This window comes from Rhea pennata, chromosome 2 (genome assembly GCF_028389875.1).
Source record: "Rhea pennata isolate bPtePen1 chromosome 2, bPtePen1.pri, whole genome shotgun sequence".
Lineage (NCBI taxonomy): Eukaryota > Metazoa > Chordata > Aves > Rheiformes > Rheidae > Rhea > Rhea pennata.
The window spans coordinates 20,576,591-20,596,785 of record NC_084664.1 but is presented as its reverse complement, the minus strand read 5'-3'; the positions used below and the strand labels follow the sequence as shown (position 1 = coordinate 20,596,785).

General features: G+C 39.2%; 1 protein-coding gene and 1 long non-coding RNA gene across 3 annotated transcripts in view; one reads left to right on the top strand and one right to left on the bottom strand.

The window, feature by feature from the left end:
* Window positions 1-14,052, bottom strand: part of DNAJC1 (DnaJ heat shock protein family (Hsp40) member C1) — a 109,472-nt gene extending 95,420 nt beyond the window's left edge. Inside the window, exon 1 of the mRNA XM_062567714.1 lies at window positions 13,816-14,052. Within this exon, the coding sequence (XP_062423698.1) occupies window positions 13,816-13,980 (165 nt within the window). The 5' untranslated portion in view covers window positions 13,981-14,052. The remainder of the gene's footprint in view (window positions 1-13,815) is intronic.
* A 396-nt stretch (window positions 14,053-14,448) lies between these two features.
* Window positions 14,449-20,195, top strand: part of LOC134136010 (uncharacterized) — a 30,734-nt gene continuing 24,987 nt past the window's right edge. For both annotated transcript variants that reach the window (XR_009957408.1, XR_009957407.1), the window contains exon 1: window positions 14,449-14,693. This is a non-coding gene — a long non-coding RNA (uncharacterized LOC134136010). The remainder of the gene's footprint in view (window positions 14,694-20,195) is intronic.

The window sequence follows — 20,195 nt, the reverse complement described above, 5'->3', positions numbered from 1 at the left end:
TTACTTTTTTTTTTTTTTTTTTTTTTTTTTTTTTTTAGCAGGGAGGTTGGATTTTTTTTTTGAAGTGGAGAGTCCAAAAGGCATCTCTGCTTGAGCAAGCTACCCCTCAGAAATGACCAAAATAATTATATTATCAAAATGTCCTTTGAATCTAGTACTCAGATGAAGAGTAGAAAGGACTGTGATGAATTTATTTCCTCCAGGCTTTCAGCCAAGCAGCCTGGGATTCTACAAGCAATCTTTGTACAAGGTGAGTTTTGAGTTTTTTTAAGTTTGTTCATTTTTAAACATTAATAGCAAGTTCTGTTTCTGGAGTTGGAATTGGAAATAGTGTATTTTTCCTAACTAGACTACAAAATATTGAATACTTGATCAAGATACAATTCTGTCTTGACCAAGAAATCAATTTCAGAAACCAACCTAGTCCAGTACTGTCTTTCCAGCCATAGTATCAATCTGATCATGTCTAGCAACTGTCATGTGAGACGCTTATACATCATGAGAGCAGACAGGACAACCAATACTCTCATAATGGTGGGATACTGTTAACTCAGTGACAGTGTCTTAGAGCTAATCTACTAGAAAAATGTACAGAAGCTACAGGAATGCATTCTACATATTCCAGAAGTGAAGACACTGAAGTTTTACAGCCTTCTGCTTTCTTTGTGTCAGAAATCAAGAAGATATCTTGATCCTGTAAGCAATTTTTAAAACAGCAGTCAGGTTTTCTTTAAGAAAAAAGAACCACCTTTTTTGCTAAAAACCTGAACCTTGAGTAAAGCAAACACATAGAAGACAGATGAAATTAATTTCTAGACAGAAAACAAGGACATCAGTGTTCAATGTTAAACAGTGCTTATGTTCATAAATACATTTGTAAGAGAAGTCAACATTCTTCAGTGCAAAATGGCAATCTGTGCAAAGACATTTTTCAAAACAAATAGCGCAAATATCAAAATTGAGAGATTTTGTACCAAAATAAGTAATCTCACTGATTCCCTGATTCCAAAATAACTTACTTACATCACAGCAAGCAGCTTTCCGTGCAATTAATAAATCTATAAGTTATAAAGGTACTGATCAAAGGATTCATCGAAGGAAAAAAGCTTGACTTTTGCATAAATCTTAAGTAATAATACAGATCTAAGGCTCCATTTTACCTTCTGAAAAGAGAACTATTGTCAGAGACTGAGGTGTTTGGGAATTAACGCTAGTTACTAAATGAAGCAAAGTGACCAGAAGTGGACAATTTCCTTCAGAATGTCTCAGTTTAAGGCCTGATCTCTTAAAATGTTTAATCAAATGTGAATATCAGTGCAACAAGAAAATTGCATATCAGGAGCTATTCTTTCTTCAAATGATCAATATCTACAATGGCAATTTGGTGAAGCATGCACCAGTTCCAACAGAATTTGTGGAACATGCAGCTTAAAAAAAAAATGTAGACTACTTCTTTCTGATTTTTTTAAATATAGACTTCTTTACTTGTCAGAGCAAACTAAAATGGCAATTCAATTGCCTTTTCAAAGCCACTTTATTTCTTAAACATAACCAAAAGCAGGATGCTAGCTAGAGATTGCTTGATGACAGAAGTGTAAAAGTTTCATTCAGAAATAGGCTACAGCTAGGCAATTTAGTAAGTTAATAATGAGTCTTTCCTGCTGGACACATTGGAGAGATTCCCGAACCAACACATTCTTTGCAGCTGACAAGTCAGAGGGGCTAGCTCGGCTTGAAATAAATATACAGAGGTATTGCACCAAGCAGGTAAGATAGGTGTTAAGACATCTCCAGGACCAGATGGCTTTCACCAGAGCCTTCTGAAGGATTCATATGCAAGGCAAAGTAGGTGATCCAGCCTTGCAAAACACCATGCTACCAAAGAGCCAGCAAGCTGCCAGTGCAACTCCAACCACAAAAAAGGCTTTAGGTGGTATTCTGGGAATAACAGATGAGTAAATCTAACATCCATCTTTGGTAAAGGCAGCAGTGTCGATTAAATAAAGTCACTAAGGACAGGGATAAACATGGTTTGTTGGGAAAGAGGCAGCACAGCTTCTACAAAGAGAAGCCCCACTGCATAACCCACTGGGGTCCTGTGAGTGCAGCTGTAAAGTTACGTAGAAAAGGGGTCCAGTAGACACAGTATATTCCAATTTTGAAAAAGCTTCTGACAAGATTCCATGCAGAAACTAAGTAAGATTTAATGGTCTCTTTTCAGGACAGAACAGGCAGCAGAAAGTTCCCCTGCTGAGAAGACTGGTGCTGGGACAGTCTTTATTCAGTGCTTTCAGTGGCAACCAAAGAGGGGACCATGTAAGCTCCAAGTCTGCAAGTGATGCTACTTTTTGGTAGTCAGATACCAGGCACTGCTACAGGAATGCCAGAAGAAACTCCCAAACTGAGTGATTTGGCAGAACTATGACAAATGACCTCTAATGGAGGTAGATGTAAGGTGACAGGGAAAAATAAACTAAGCCATGCCAAAACAATACTGAACTTAAAACTGGCAGTTATAAACCATTACAGAATTTTGGAGTTACTGCTGGCAGCTCTCTAAAGCCACTGTGGAGCAGCAGCTGATCCAAAGGCACCACGAGGACTGCACCTGCTAACATTGCTGATCAAACAACTGTGGCAGCTGAGCAAGTACAGGGGGAAGTAGACTACGTAACACACCAGGGTTCACATGCTCTTCCCATCTAACATCTCCTATTACCCCTGGATTTATTATTTTTATTTAAGAAAGGAGTGCAAGAGTCAGTCATGTATAAATAGGGGAACCTAGAGGAGTCTGCACTGACAGCATCCAGTGCACTTTGAAGACATTCAAGCGGCCTGTGGATGGCACAGAGAGATGTCCTACCTGGAAGCTCAGAAAACAGGCCCTCATAATTAGGAGGATCCAGTGCTGGAGAGGCAATACTAGACTATTATTAAACCTGAGAAATAAGCCAAGGTAAGATAAAGATGTGGTTTTTCTTTAAAATAATAATAATTAAAAAAAAACACTATTTTGGATTACAAATAAGATAAGAAAAAAAGTACTATTTAATAATAGATACATGCTTCTCCAAGAAATAAATCCTTTTTTGAAGTCATTCTGCATGAAACTACTGAAGAAAAGATTATAGAATTTAAAAAAGGAAGAGGTATCTCCAGTGATCAAAAGAATTTATAATTACCTGCAGATAGTGATTTTCAGCTGATGAATCAGAGACCCCTGGAAATCCATGAGCTAAATACTTAATCTCTCAGAACCACAAAGCCTATTGTCGGTATATCTAAGTTCACTAACCAGAACTGGCACCTTCACCAGAAAACTAAGGTGTCTACAAATTGCTAATGTAGAAGTGCATGTGATTTAAATGCAACTTTGTAAAAGGCATAAAAATCACGATTCAGGAAAGTAGCAAGTCAGTAACTCATTGATAGGTTAGCCTCTAGCTGACCATTAGAGGACTGTATTTTGTCTGGAAAATTAAACTACTATCACTCAAGCAGATAACACAAAAAACAAACAGAATTATTCAGTAAATGGACCACCAGTACACTCCAGCATGGAAACTCTGAATTATGTAACTTAATATGAATGCAAGTCAGTTGTACCTTATGTTTAAATACAGCACATAACTTTATACAAGAGAAGGCTGTTGTTCTTTTGCCATTATCAATTGCAAGAAAACTGATAACTGACTGGTTGACATCTTCAATCTAGTTCAGCTGTTAAAATGCTATTCTCAGTAGATACAGCCCAACAAATGAATTCAGAGTTTTGTTTGAATGTTGTTTTATTATCTTTTAGTACCAAAAAAAGATTGCTGACTATGAAATGATGACTATTAATTATAAAAGCTGCTCTAAATCAGCTGGAAATTCAATAAAACATCGATCCATCAGGCGTCAGAATCATTCACAACGTTTGTCAGCAGTAGGTAACAACGACTACTACCCCTTAAAGGAGAACCTATTCATCCCAAATCAGTGCAATGTATACTTCACAACTTTCTCATTTGCTTTTTTGGTACATTTGTTTCCTTCAACAAGCAAAAGCACTTAGTTATTTGGGAAAGCACTATTTCAGAATAACAGCCTATGTATAAAAACAAGACTACTATTTCTTCCCTGAGAGAGTGATGGAGCACTGGAACAAGTTGCCCAGAGAGGTCGTGGCGACTCCTTCTCTGGAGATATTCAAGGCCCACCTGGATGCAACCCTGTCTAACACACTCTAGGTGACCCTGCTGAGCAGGGAGGTTGGACTAGATGATCTCCAGAGGTCCCTTCCAACCTTACTGATTCTATGATTCTGTGATTTCTTCCTTCTCTCTTTATTCAGATGATAATTGGAGAGCAACTTTATTTCAAAAGCTCCTTAGCATCCTCTGTTTTTCTCTAAAACTTTTCTAGATCAACATGAAAAAGAGAAACTTTGGATCTAGCAGAAACTATGGAGTGACTCTGAATTTTCTACTGTTTTCATTCCACTGTTCATTTGCTGAACACTAAGAAGTACAGGACATAAGGTCTGAGCCAAGCCATTAAAGAAATTTGTATTTAAGCAGTCTGTCAGATCACAGCCCAGTGATACAACAGCTTATTACAACTCAGTTAGTGGGGTTACAATCCTGCTTTAAAGTGTTACATTAAAACAGAATTATTGTTTACATAACTAACATAGACTGTATGTACAACATACACTACAGACATTACATTCTTTACATATCACTCTTTACAGGTAGCTAGCAACATCCAAACATGATTTATAAACAAAAAGAAGTAAAACATGATCTAGGGGGGAAAAAAAAGCCTCCAAAAAGAAGAAGAAAAAAAACCACTGTACTGTTTAGCAATCCAAAATTGAGAGAGGCAAACTTTTAAAGGACAAGGCACACTCCTGTGCAAAAGGAAGAACAGTGCAACAAGCAAATCAAAGGCAAAAACTGCAACAAGCAAATCAAAGGCAAAAACTGCAATTTTTTCAAAAGACATTAATTTCTTAGAAAGTCCAGTGAGATGTTGTGAAACACTAGAAACATGATTTCAGATATATTATTTTCCTCCTTTTATTCACTTTAATTTCAGACCTATCATCATAGTAGAAAAGTCTTTGTTATGTAGTGGTTGCTTATACTCTTGTTCCTTACTGGTTCAGTGGTGCAACAACACCACAGGCTCTTTGCAGCAGAGCTGGTAAGGAGCACCATTTCATCTAAGGAAAAATGCTTAAAAACAACAGCAAAAACAAATGGAAAAAAAAATCTGCCAAGAAGTGCTTTACCTTAAAGTTAAAAAAATAGCATCACAAATATTTCCAAATATTTCTCTTAAAGCTGCATTTCTTTCTAGATTTTACAAGAAAACTATGTTAATTTTCATTCTAGAGTGTGTCTATACAGAGTATAAGTTCATCATTCAACTGACTGAAATAAAGGCTGGGTTTAAGATTTTTCATCACACAGTTTTAGACACATAAGCATGATTACCATCATCCGTAGTAGTCAAGTAATGAAAAACCCTCTGGGAAATCATTTCCAAAATCTTAACTCAGACCCAATTATTAATTAGGGCTGTTTTAGATGCCTAATGCATGCACATATATGAAAACTTCAGCAAAGGAAATTAATTCAAAACAAGTACAAGCAACAAGACGGAGTTGTTTCTAAGAAGGAGAGAACAGCAGAGGCCATCAACATATGTTATCATTCCTCACCAAGAGGCTGATCACTCCCTCCAGAGAATTACAAGTCAAACCTTAGAAAGAAAAGAATAGCCTATTTTGTATTTCTGCATTTTGAAGAGCAAGTTACTACACATGCATCCTTAAAGAAGTAGGGAAGTGGAAAATACACGAAAAGAAGGACAACAGCTGAAGCATTACTGCTGCTGAAGAAAGAAGAAAAAAAAAATCAGTAATTTTTATCCCTTTAAGAGCACATTGCATATTGTTAGTTCCCTTGGGTTCCCAACCACAGCAGTTTCCTGTTGGTATATGTCCTTCTATACAGTAAAGTATAGAAAGAGAAAATGCAGTAAAGTATTACAAATGAATTGTCAGGGAACATCAACAGTAAGTGTTCCTAAAACTACTCTTAATGGATAAATTTTGAAACCCTTTTGTGTCTTTAAGAAAGAAGGCAATAACAGTCAAAACAAATAGATTTCTTCCTTGGACAATTTCCAAGCAGAAAGTTTGTACGAAACCATACCAATAAAATAAAATAAAATAATTAATGGAAAATGCAAGTTTTATATATCTAGATGTCTCCAGCATTTTTAGATAGTCAATTATGAACAAATGCATAAGGGAACATTATGCATACCTGACACTTATATAATATAATATGTATAATATCAGCAGATTACCTGAGAGTTAAGTGTTGTATAAAAAACACAAGAAAATGCATATTTTGCACCATTCTCAGTCACAAATCTACTCAGAATTATCATAACTGGTTCTCTGTGGCCACTCTTCTGAGCAATTAAACTACAGTCTACAGTTCAGAACAACTTTGTTCTACACATTTCAAGTGAATATACTCAGCAATGACTTCACACAATTGGACTAACATAGTTTTCGATCAAAAGCAGAGTTTCTAGAACTGATGGAAATCTCACTTCTATGTAAAGTTTTTACAGTAAAATAGTAAGTAAAAGATTCAAATACAAAGTTTAGAAGCAGGAAGGGAGGCTGAATCATGTCTCAATTGCATATTGCAAGAAACATGCGATTACTTTCATAGAATAAACTCATAAAATTGTAGAACACATTACAGCCAAAGACACTAGTAACATAACTTTGCTTGGATTTTTAAATTCTATTTTTGTTTGGACTATTGCAATAGCGTTTATTATTTTGTGTATATTGTTTATTATAGTTGAAGAGTATATTGATTTTTTTTTGGCTGTAATAGCATTAACAGGAGCCAATTCTTCCAAGTCAAAAAACAGATTTTGAAAAACCCCTTCTCTCATCCATCATTTGAAGTAATTTCCTAAAGCTGTGCATTTCCTAAGATCCCTCATTCTCCAAATAAGGTCTGCTATTATTATAACCTAGTTGTGTATTACAGAAGATAATTATTTTGATAGTTTTGCACGAGGAAGTTACTAAAACATACTTAATTTTTCAGATACAGAACTACGTGATGCTGTAATTAATGGTGCATTAAACTCTGATGCCTTCCAAAACTACTAGGCCTACTTAACATATATTTTGATGTGTTAAGTAGAAGATAGTCTTAGAAGAGGAATCTAAATCAAAAATCTAGACCATTAGATAACATGTTTCATCGCTGGCCCAATAATTTTGATTGCTCAAAGGTAAGTATTTGAGATATTGAGCTTTACATGGCTCCAGGTCACTTCATAACACAAGACTTTCAAAGGTCACCATGAACAATTTATTTGTCACACAAACATAAAATCATCTTACAAAACAAAGTAAAAAGAAAAAAAGAAAAAGAAAAATGAAGCATACAGTTTTGACAAGACATCTGAAAAACTGATGCTATGATTGCTCAAGTGTGAAGCTCTACCTCACTGTAAGACCAAACATTCTCAAAGCCTAAAAGACTGAGCTAGTATCATCAACCTACATTTTCTCAAAACATTTGCAGATGATGCATACTCCATAGTTTTAGTAACACTGCACCCACATATGTTACCCTTAAAAAGCAACAGGGAAGGAACAGCCTTAAGTGTCAGAAGAGCAAAGTGAGTCTTTGGAGCATGAGCCAGCTTGTCACCTAGAACACACAGAGAGATTGCTGCTCATTTTAGCCCACTGAATTTCTTGGCTATCCATGTTTATTTCCCCTCCCTCACTGTGCTTAAGTGCATCTTGTCTATCAGGGGAGACAGAAGACCAGTTTGGATAGAGGTAGGCTGCTTTTCCTGAAGACTTCCAGAAAAACATTTCTTGACTAGGCAGAGCTCTCTCTCACTTGCCTCTTCCCACTTGTGGGGACTGCTCAGTGTACTCAAAAATTCCAAAAGCTCTTTAGCAAGGATATTCTCCTTTTTCTGGATCTCTTTTCTGGACAGTGTCTCAGTCAAAAGCAGAAGTATTGCACTGACAGATTATGCAACACTAATAGCTTCGAGAATAGCCATTCTTTCTGAAACACAGATTACCAAATGTAGGTTCAAGAGCTTCTATTTTCATAACCTATGAATCCACAACTGTGGAACTGCAGGGATGGGACTGCTGCAGCTCAGTGAGAAGTCAGTCACCACACTTGTATAAAACAGACCATTCAAGAACATATTTTAGAGGATTTTCTCACATCTCCAATATCTACAATAACATCTGTTATTGTATAGCATAACAAATAGCATAACAGCCATGCACTTTGCCCTGTGACAACCTTATCAGAGATGAAGCCCACTGCAATCTCACAAGGTAAAATTCAGCATAAGCCATGGTAATAAGCCACAGTCTTATAGGTGCATCTACTTCGTTTTTTTAGCACAAATCAGAAGCACACATGTAAACAAACCTTATTGCTCCCACTGACTGCACATCACAAAGCGGTCCTCGAGTGGATGAACTGGATTCATTTTGGATGGAAATAAACTGTAAAATGCATTCCAAGAGCACAGCTAGTGCACTTCAACACAAAGGGGTCATGGAACCAGACTGGAATCAGTTCAAAAAAAAAAAAAAAAAAGGCATACAGTACGGGCATCAATTCCTCAGCATCAAGTGTGGCATTCTAGAGACGTACCCATTGGTCTGTATTATTTGCTAATGCAGACATGGCTTCTCCATTTCAGGTGCTTACTAGCCCAAAACCTCCAGCTCAACTATAGGGGTTGGAGCTTCTCATAATCAAAGAAATCAAGTTCCTTAGTTTTCATATCTTACACTTTCTTGAAGTCGCTAATATATTAGCATTTCACAGGCTGTAGGACTAAAAATCAGGTTAGGAACACATGGTTGTGACTTTGTATTACAACAATATTTAGCAAAGCTGTTGTCTAGCAGTGATATGGATGAAATACTCTGACAATCCTGGAAGTGGATATTTTAATCAAAGGGACTAAGTGCAAATTGTTATTTTGACAGACATGAAGAAGTTGATCTCTAGAAATCTGAGGAAAAACTTCTTTTAAAGAATAGGATTTTAATGCAACTCCTATTTTGGAAGGGGTAAAAAACAGCAGATTATGTCATCACAAGAGCACCACACAAGTACATAAGTCATTCCTCTAGGAAAATCCCATACAAAGATGGTACTTCACTTTATTTTCAATAAAAAGTCGCTGTTGCAATTTAGTTGTTTGAGATTGCAAACACTCAATAAAAGTGGCGCTGACATCTTTTGCAAGATTTTTTTCAATTCTTAATGAGAAGTAACAACATATGGGTGCATTTGAGCCTAGTTTAAAATAAGTCTAGTATGTCACAGGGAAGGTATAACTTGATCCTGAAGACGACATCTTCCTCAACACGTTCAGGAAGTTATATATCTAGTCACAATGTTGGCTAGGAAGCCCCATTCAGTGTTAATATTCCCTCAGGAATTTGAGCTTCCAGGGAATCTTCTACTACCTCAAAGGGTACTTTTAGTATCCTTCAAAGTTTCAAAAACTATGCAGCAAAACTTTTACTTTCATGCACTGGTTAGACTTAGCAGAACTTTCAATATAGACCTGTTTCCTTATCTGATCAGAAGGAATCAAAAAAATTATTCAGAAATTCCACAGTCCTAGCTAATGTAAAACATACTGCTTTACATGGACATTTGCAACAAAGCCTGAGCATGTTAACAAATCTTCATTTGATCAGCACACTCCAAGTGTCGATAACACAAATAAACAATTTTCCCTCCAAATTTATCGACCTACTGATCTTGCATTCTAGAACTATCTCACATAGAGTTTCAAAAGACATTCAGAGGCCTGTTGCGCCTTCCTTACTGCAAGCCAAAAATAGTAGAGCAGCAGACATATAGTGGCAAAGGAACTAAGTTGTTACAGTGAATAACATATTTTGGCAAGAATTCCAAACGCCAGGTTGATTCATCCAGAGCATATCATATTTGCTAAGCAGGTACCAGCTAGTAAATGCTGTAAGAGATAACATTATTAACTTGATCAGTTCATACATCAGCCATACAAGCTTATAGTTCTCCAGATCTTCCTGGAATCTTTCCAAAAAGCTGACATCGCATTTGCCATGCTCTCATTCTCAGGTAACAAGGTAGTTTTATTACTGAGTCTGCACAGCCTCTTAATTAAGCTATTTAATCTGAGTTTTAAAATGAATGCTACGTGGTCCTGATCCTTTTGTCAGTTTGAGACTGGTTATACTGAAGTGATGAACTCTGACAAGAGTTTATGATTCTGTTTTCTTCATTTGGACACAATGTCGGTAACCATTTGGCAGACATGAAAGCATAGTCTTTTCTCAGGCAGAAGTTTATCTCCCCATCTTACTAAGTCAAACTTCTTAGATAAATAATACTTTAAACAAGCCATTTAAGTTGATCATTTCAACAATTTAGGAGCAGCCAAAAATGAGAGTAGGTAGTCCAATTCCCAAATTACTCAGAGTAGTAACAGTACAACACTTCCTATTACCCTACACTATCATGGGATCTGAGGGATTAACAAATCCATTTGTCTCCTTGCATAATACCAGAGAGTTCTCAGTCTAGGTACTCAGCCATAACACTTGCGAGTTTCTGAGCCAGGCTTACCTCAAAGTTAAGCTCTAAGGACAATTACTTTAAGAGTCACAAGGCAGCCGCATCCTTACTCCTCCTCTGACACTGCACATTCACAACAAAAATCATTTTCTCCATCTCAATCACCAATCTTGGTAAACACTAGAGCAGCTTCAAACCTCCTGCTCTGCCAACACAGGATGGCAGTTATTAACTGTGAAGCTTCAACAAAGCCCTCCAAAGGACAAAAAGCAAAATACTCAGTCCCGTGACTGAGAGTATACACTTGCATCAAGAGTCATCACCTCTCTCCAGTTTCAGGGGAATCCAGCAGCCAGGGGCTCCATCAAAGCATGCAAGAGAGTTGCAGGACCTCCCACAATGCCTTCTGCACCTTGTCAGCTGAGAACATCAGCTTCTAACATTGCACATGAGGTTCAACAAGAAGCCAGTTCTTCCATCAAAACCTAAGCTACTCAACAGCTTAAGGAAGGGCTGGAGTCATTCCTTGTATTTTTTCAAAACAAAAGGTGATATGTTTAGGAAATAAAAAAGGAGGGGGGCAGTGTTGCATACTGCAGTTAACAAACACTGTTGTGCATCTGTGTCTTATACACAGAAGTTATACCCTACTTCTCTCTTCCTTTCCCAGAAATACATAAAGGAAGAAGCAGTTCTCAGGACACTATAAAGCAATGAAGAACACCAAGAAGAATATAAAATTATCACAAAACGTGATTAAAAAAAGCAAGCTTTAATAAATGAGAGATTATGAAAAAGTCCAAAAGCATGGACACAAAGATTATTGCCACATAATCTCTATCCCTTTTATAGAAAAAGGTCAAGAGAAGCATCTGAGCATAAAGCATAAAACCATAGCCCCAAAACTACAAAAAAGCTAATCATAGCATTCTAGTTAAAGACATTCCAATTAAAATAACAGTGACCAACAAAAAAAGATAGCCAGATCCATTAGAATATAGCTATTAAAAAAAAGAAAGAAATACAGAAACAGCACATCTGCAATTATGTTAAGTTGCAATGCATTATGGTAAAAGGTATCTGTGTGTTAAGACATCCAAAGTAGGAAACAGAACAGCTAACACTTGCACACATTTCCATCCCTTGACTCTGTTGCAGGACCTTTCTCAAATGGTAACTTAAAACCACTGTAGCTCTCTAATGAGTCAGTGCAAGCAAAAACCCTACTTCAGCATCTTGTTTGAAGCATTTGGTACAGGTCTGTGCTGGAGAAGCAAGTAGTAGAAACAAAATATTCAATGTGGAAGAATCTGTAAGCCAATAAAGTTTCTTCCATTGCTTACCAGTTTCCATTTGATTTGCATCACTAAGCCATAGAGCTTAGCTTACTCTATTATCATAATCACAAGTGTATTATTTTATGCATATAAGACATCTAATACAGTTTAAGCTTCAAGTTTTGTCTGTAGTGATATCAGGATGATTAACCTGTACTTATATCTAACAGAACATCCTTTCATTCGTCTTGAATTTTCCACCAACTTCTTACCTGCTTGCTTACTGCAAGTGATTCAAGTTCTCCATAAAGACTTATTATGTTGTAAACCCTGAGTAGAAATATGACCTAGCAGAATGCCCAATAATTAATTACATAATAATTACAAAATAATTACATTATGTTTCATTAAACTTATTGTGCAAGCTGCAAATTCAGTCTGGAAAAAAGGATTGTGGAACATACTAATACAACATTGCATGACAAATTTGAACATCATGAATTAAAAAAAGTCATATATCTATAATATATAACATTAAAATTGCTCTTCATGAACTGAAGATTAAATATTTAGGCCCATGAAACTGAACCTTGGGTAGCAGTTCTTGCTGTTTGTATGTATGATGATAGTGATGATTAGTGATGATGTTCCACATGCTTAAGGAGGAAAGAGATAAGATAGTCTCAGAATCCACCAACTATCATCTTGTAACCACCACAGAAACCACTGTGGGTTCTGCCATATTGAAGCCAGCTTTCCCTCTCCTCATAGACACCGCCCTAATGAAGTGTACCTGAAATCATGGTTATTAGTCTCAAAAATTACAGTAACTACATCAGAATAGACCTCCAGGTTGTGAGGGAGACCATTCCAACAGCACGATTAGCCACCAGAATGTAGAGATTTTAGGAGAAATAAAAAGCAAAACATCTTTTGGGGACTCTGGATAAAATAAAATAGATTAAAATGATGTATATCTGACTCTAGGGAGAGCAATATTAGCTGGAAGAAAGAGACAATAAGGAAGATGGTTAAGACGCATCAAAAGAGATCAAATGAGATCACGCATGATAACACAGCAGATTATCTAGCAGATTGAGAAAGGCCAGCAGCGGGGTCCAGGACAAAGAAAGAGTGATACAAGTTGAAAATGTCACCTGATGGTGAGACCAGAGACAGTGTCTAAAGCATATACAAGGAACATAAGATAAAAATGCTTCAAACAGGAGTTTCTGTCTAGGTTACGTATGCGATATGAACACCAACTGAAGGTGCACAGTAAATGCTTTAAGAATTTTAAGTGATGCTTAGCAGGCACAGCTAGGACTATGAACAATAAGCGTGATAGACAGAAGGCAAAAAAATGCAACAATTTGAAAGCCATTACCGAGGTAGAGGGTCAGGGTATCCCATGGCATGAACGGGAGAAATCAGGGGCTGTGACGCATGGCGATGCACAAGAGCAAGAGAGGGGACCAGCAGCCAGGCAGAGCAAGGGACAGAGGAACTATCGTGCCAAGGACGCGCGTGGGCAGCGCAGGGAGCAGCCCACGAGCATCTGCCCAGACAGCGGGGAAGAAAAGGGGCTCTGTTCAGAAGAGCAACAGGCGGCAGGAACAGGCACAGATACACGTGGCGGAGGGGGTAGATTTACGGTGGGGAGCGGAACAGCGCTTAAAGGCGAGCCCCCGCGGCGGCCGCGCGGCGAGTGGAGCCGCGGGCTGCCCGGCTGCCAGCGGCGCGCGTGTCAGCGGCGGCGCGCGTGGGGCGGCGGCGGCTGCCCAGGGCCCGGCGCGGCCGGGCGGGGCGCGGGGCGGCGCGGAGGCCGCGGGGCAGGCCGCGGCAGGCCGCCTGCCGGGCGGCGGGCCCGGCGCCGCGCTCACCTGCTGCACGCCCAGGAAGCCGTAGAAGCTCTGCGGCACCTCCTCCACCAGGTCGAAGAGCTCCAGGTCGCCGCTGTCCCAGGCGCGGGCGCGGGGCGCCAGCAGCGCCAGCAGCGCTAGCAGCGGCAGGAGGCGGCGGCGCGGCGCAGGCCGCGGGCGGCCCATGGCCCCCGCCGGGCAGGCGGCGGAGGCGAGGACGTGGCCGGAGCAGGGCCGGGGCCGACTCGGCTCGGCTCGGCTCGGCCACGCACGCCCCAGCCACAGCTCCGCACTGAGGGCGGGCGGCCGCGCCGCGCCGCCCCCGGCGCGGCCACGGGGAGGGGAGGCGCTTTCCGCCGGCCAATCGCCGCCGCCACAGTCTGTGACGTCGGCTGCCCCGGCAACCGGCCGCGGCCCCGGCGCGCTCGCGCGGTGGAGGGGGCCGGGGAGGAGGCGGGCAGCGGCCGCCGCCTCGCGCGCCGGGCAACGGCCGCGGCTCGCGCAGCGCGCCCGGCTGGGGCGGGGGGCGGGGTGGTGCCCCACGGCGAGCCGGCCGCCGGCCCTTCTCCCTCCCTTTCCTGCCGCGTCCTTCCTCCTCTCCCCCACGCCCCTGTCCCGGCCTCTTCTCGCTCCGCCGCGCCGCTCGCGGGGCTGCCCTGCCCTGCCCGTCCCCCGGGGCTCCGCGAGCCGTCACCGAGCGGAGCCTCGCTGCCTCCGCGGGGCGACTGCCCCGAAGACGCCGCCGCCTCCTCTTTCGGTGGGGAGATACCGACCCCCGCTGCCCCGGGCACGCTCAGCGCTGCCGCGGGGCTCCGGGCAGACCCGGTGAAGGCAGGCGGTCACATCTGGGCAGCCGCCAGCGCCGGAGAGGCCTCCGGAGCCGCTCTGCCGGTAACGCGGTAAGGCCGCGTTCCTGTGTGGCCTGTCGGTGTAGGTAGAGCTAAGGCTGCCGTGGTACCCTGCTGCACGGTGTTGTGCTTCCCCTTTTAAATGCGTAATTCTCTAGAGCCGAGTAAGATTATCCTAACCTGTTTTACCACAAAATCCCCCCCGGTGTATGTCCAATCTCAACTCTATTTTAAGCTGTTTTGTCCAGCCACTTTATTAGTTGCTTGTTTAAATTAATGTTAAACATGAATGCTAAATGAGAAATTAAAACATTACGATGACTTGATCATGCACATTATTAAGATTAAACGACTTGTTTCATTTTTACATGTACAGTTAGGTTCCCTGGAACACTGCATTTATTTTATCTCACCTGAGACTAGGTCTGGTTAATAACTCATTTTCAGAATTTTCTCTTTAAGAAAAGATAGTTTCAGTCATCCCCAAAATAGCCATGAACTGATTCAAGTTAAGAAAACATTTTTTTCAGTTAAAAAAGCCCCAAATGCCAAACCCATAGGCACCTAGATTTACGAGAGGAGTTAGGTACCCTTTACAAAATTACTACTCAAAAAACACTGCCTTGGATACTGTATGGGGATAGCGAGATGTGGCTTTAAAATACACTGCTTAATTCAGAATAAAAGTGTGATCCAGCCTTTATCAGTTTTCCAACTCATAGAACATACAGTAGTCTTAGGTATTCTCTCATATTGAAACTGTTCCCATTTGTATAAACTGCTTAAATATTAATTAGATTGATATTTAAACTTACGGTTTATCCCATATGCACGCATGCCCACTGGGCGGTTAGGATCGTGATTCTGCCTCTGGCTGTTTTCTGAAAGACACTTAAACCTATTTGCCAGGAAATAATCGTTTAACCAACAATGGTTGCTTTAGAGCCTTTTTGTAATTCATCCTTCTCAGAAAAAAAGAGCATTTTTGTCAGCCAAAAGAGATGCTTCCCCTGCTTTGTCATAGAGCCAAAAAATAGTCATTTTCTAGAGAATCACAAAGTCATTAGATAAAATAGGCTAATTAATTTATCAGCTGCTTTGTTTTGCTGGAGTAACTGAATCTGTTAAAGTATAAATCAGTTTCTTCCCTCTTACTTATTTTCTTAATCTACTGTATTTGCACATCTGTATTCACAGCATGAATTCCCTTTACTGCCCACTATATCTCCCTTCATGTTTTCAAGCCTCATATTCTATTGCATAAACGTACCAAGTTTTGATTCAAAAAGTTACGAACTCTTCTGGCTGTGGAAGAAACCTTAGAAATGTTAAGTACTCTTAGAAGCCAGTGGCAAATAGAGGGTTCAAAAGGTAGTATCATTTTTAAACCAGACTGAAGATTTTTTTCAATGTTTGTGATTAATAGTACTCCAATCCCCTTCATATATAATTTCCAAATTCTTTCCTTCTGACTCCTTCTATATTTTTCCATTTATACGTCACCTTGCCTTATTAGTTTCTTAGCCTTCTTAGTTAAGTTGATCTAGTGCAATGATCAACTTTGAAAGGAAGCATTTGTCATTTTCATACTATTTTGCGTTGTTCAGAATCTATGAAGAATGATCCCTTTCAAAATCCATCTTTGGTTACTGTTGCTGAAACTGAAGTTAAAACAACTTTCAAAAAACCTGATAAAAGCAGGTAATATATTCAGTTCCGCTGAAACTAAGAGAAACTGTCCCAGCACTGACCACCAATTGCAAATAGCTTGTGGCTTCAATACTTTTGTGAGCAATAGAAAATTACAGCTATTTTGAAAGAAACATCTTGAATTCTTCCAGTAAAATCCACTAATGATAATGTGATTGTGATTATTTAAAATACATATTTAAGAGGTTTTTTTACATTTAAGTCAATATCTAAATTATTCCAATCATTTTTAACATTGCGGAAAATTTGAATAATCATTTTTATTCTACTCCTTAAACTCTTGGGAGAGAAGGCCTGATACTATATAGTATATATACTTATATGTGATATTCTTTAAAAGGATTTCTTTTTATTTCTAGACTTTGAAATAAGTTTAAATGTTTTCATTAAAATCATTCACTACCCCAAGAGTAAATATAGAAAGTTAGGGAAGAAGATGCCATATTTTATAGCATAATACAAAACCCAACTGAACTATGAACATGCTGTAAGCACACCCATACTAATGACTTAGTCTCTTATCATTTTTCCATTTTCCTGTTTTAAAGTCATGAAGAGTTACTTTTTCTTGATAAGTCATTAGAATCCTTCCTTCTTCTCCAACACTTTAATCCATGTCACCCTAGACTGCCGGAATATAAAATAAATCAGATAAATTATTTTTAAAAGACAGTACTCTCTCATGGTTTCAGAGAAAGCCTTACAATACGAAACAAACATAAACCAATTCAGCAATGCTTGCCTTAGCAATAAGCCTGAAACAATATACCAGAGAAATTTCCAGTGGCATGTGCAATGACTGGTAAGTTAGATGACCAGTGATGACAATTTAAATCTTAGTACTGTGACACAAGCTTAAAGAAGAAAGTAGGGGATTACTTGTAGCATTCCCATTATGATCTAAAAGTGCTCACATTTGGGAGATACTAGTATTTTTTCTAATATTGAAACATGACATAAATGGCTAGAGGATCAGATTTTTAAGTGAAACACCAGATTTTATATATGGTTTCCCCAGCTGGGCAATTCCTTTATTTTAAGGATATCAAGAGCTATAAAGGTAAGTATGGCATTTCCTTTTTCTGTCCTGAAGTTGCCTACACGTGCTGGCAGCTATCACTGAATGAGGTACACTAAGTCACTAAGTTACGCTTTGCAAACTGTACAGGCAAGAAGCATATACAAGAATGTAATCTGTTAAAATAAATCTGTGTTCTGACACTAATTGACAGTAGCATCCAAGGCCTGAGGCATGAACCAGTTATTATTAGCATTTTTAACACTACTGAAAAACCAACACGCTTTACAAGCCCAGCAGAATTCACATGATCATATTCTGAATAGCTAAATAGCCTGCTATTTAGGTGTCTCAAATGAATACAAATAGACCAGTGGAAAGAGCTTATTAAGGGTCCACCTCTTTTTTCCTTTTTTTTTCCTGAAGATAAAGCCTTATTTCCACCAAATCAAGAATTTGACTGCTCTTCAGTCTATTCTAGTCTTCTGCCTATTTAATTTAGGTGTTCTGTATGGTTTTGTATAGTAACAGTAGTTTTCTCTGTGAACAAAGCTGGCTTAAGGGTTTCCTGCACCCTCCCCCCAGCCCCAACGCTTGTTCCCACCTCTGTGCCACTGTTCACTGTTTGCTAATTCAGGTCTTTGTGGGCCACATTATAAATCAGATGACTGAAACGATCCAGATTTTTAAAAAAAAATGTTCACACACACATATATGCACATACACACACACAAACTCAGATTTATTTCAGTAATCCAATTTATAACGCAACCTAGAAACAGCTGCATTGGCACAATCAAGGGACAGTGAACTGTGATGCAGGAGCAAGAACAAGAGGGCATAGCAGTCAGGAAACTGCCTGGCTTACACTGGCTTTCCTATTGGAAAAAACCTTTGTATAACTACACCCTGAGAGCTCAAAGAAAACTTCCCCAAGCAGTGAGGCTAAGCAGAGTGGAGGGAGGAATTCTGTTTCACAGCTGGCAAGAATGTTTTGAGGACTTGCACAGGAAGAGAGAGCTCTGCTGCAGAAGCAGTGAGCTGGAAGGCAGCAAGTTTGCTCTGAGGTGCTGCCTAGTGTTGTGTTCTGTTAGACAAGCGATCTAGTCACTGGCTTTCTAACTGTTCTGTTTTTAAACCAAATTATCTCACAGATCTAGTTTAAAATGTAGCCACACAAACAGCTGGATCAGGATGAAGTGGCGAATGAAGGGAGATAACATCCAGCATGAGAGTGGGAAAAATAAATGGGAATAGGATTACTTCATAGCAATTCTGCCCTCTGAAAGATCTGTAAGGAATATGCCATTTGTGTAGACCAGCTGTTACCTTAGGCCACACATAAGTCAGAGTAATGAGAAAAAAATGTGGGAATGGGAAGAGAAGTAAACGCAACAGATAGAAAGAGAAAGCTGGTTCTATTATGGGCCATGCAACATGAAAGAATGTTATTTAAGAAACAGCTATGTCATTCCTGGCCTGGGCAGCTCAGTCCTCCTTTTTAGAAATGGTACTCTTTTTTTTTTTCCCCTTGTGTTACATAATTAGTGCAAAAACCAAAACAATCCCTGCCTATTCAGCTTGCTGTACGCTGTGATGATACTTTCCAAACCCAAAAGTTATCTGAGGCTAAATTAACATAATGCAAGATGAGACTATGGGATAATTAAAGAGGGTTCATCTTCAGAATATCAGCCATATCCTAATAGTATAAAGTCAACATATGAAAGGCAAGATCTAAATGGCCTCTTTCCAACATAATTGCATAACATTTTGCTGCATGACATGACAATAGTCTGATATTATACTTTAATACATATTTTCTTGTAAGAAGAACAGCAACACAGGGAAACACTGTCTCAGGTAAAAGTTAAGGAGGCACAGGAATTAAAAGAATAAAACCAGCTATTAGAAGGCTGTTACATTCTTATTAAATAATATATTCTTCACACCTTGCAAAATGATCTGTGACTTGAATTGAAAGTGGATGACTTTCCATGTCAGTTCTGTTATTACAAAGAATGATATTCTGGCATGATATGGAGATGTTCAGTGTACTCAAACTGAAAATCTCAAGATGATTTATAGAAATATGTACAGCTCTTTCAATATTTTCATTCAGGGAGTGTAACTCTAGTCTCCCAAAATGGGAACTCTCACTGTGTGAATGATATTACTAATCTCCAGAGAGAGGCATATCTGAAGATGCTGTGTAGATTAATGTAACTCCATTAGTCCATCTACAGTAATCAGGGATTCTCAGGATTGCAGTATGTTCTCAAGACATGTAGATTAAACCCCCAAAATAAGCAAAATAAGAAACATGATTCTGAAATGCTGAAGATCTCATACAGTTTCCAAATGGTGGTGTTGATTTTTTTTTTCCTATTCTGCAGTGACTATCAAAGATCAATGGTGCTTGTGCGTTTCAGGATCTTAATTCTATCTGACACATTAAGTACTCCTTAGCAGTTTACTGTTATTTGTATTCACTGAAGCAATTAGTATCTCTTTTTAATTTCAAGTAAATTTTCCTAGAAGTGTTTTATAATATTTTTCAAGATTAATTCACCACCAGGGGGCAAAGAACTATTTCTCCAGAGACAACATTTTATATCTCGGTTTCATAGATGCATGACCCTAACAAGGTCCTTTTCTACTTCACAGTAATTGCAGATGTGATAACAAAAAGCATGAAGATCTTAAAATTACACCAGAGGGAAATCTTTACTATTTTTTTCCAATTTAGATTGCTACAACTTTAAGAAAATAGCTAGAAGAGCAAAGTGGAGGACCATAAGAAGGTGGAACAAGATGGCTGCTAT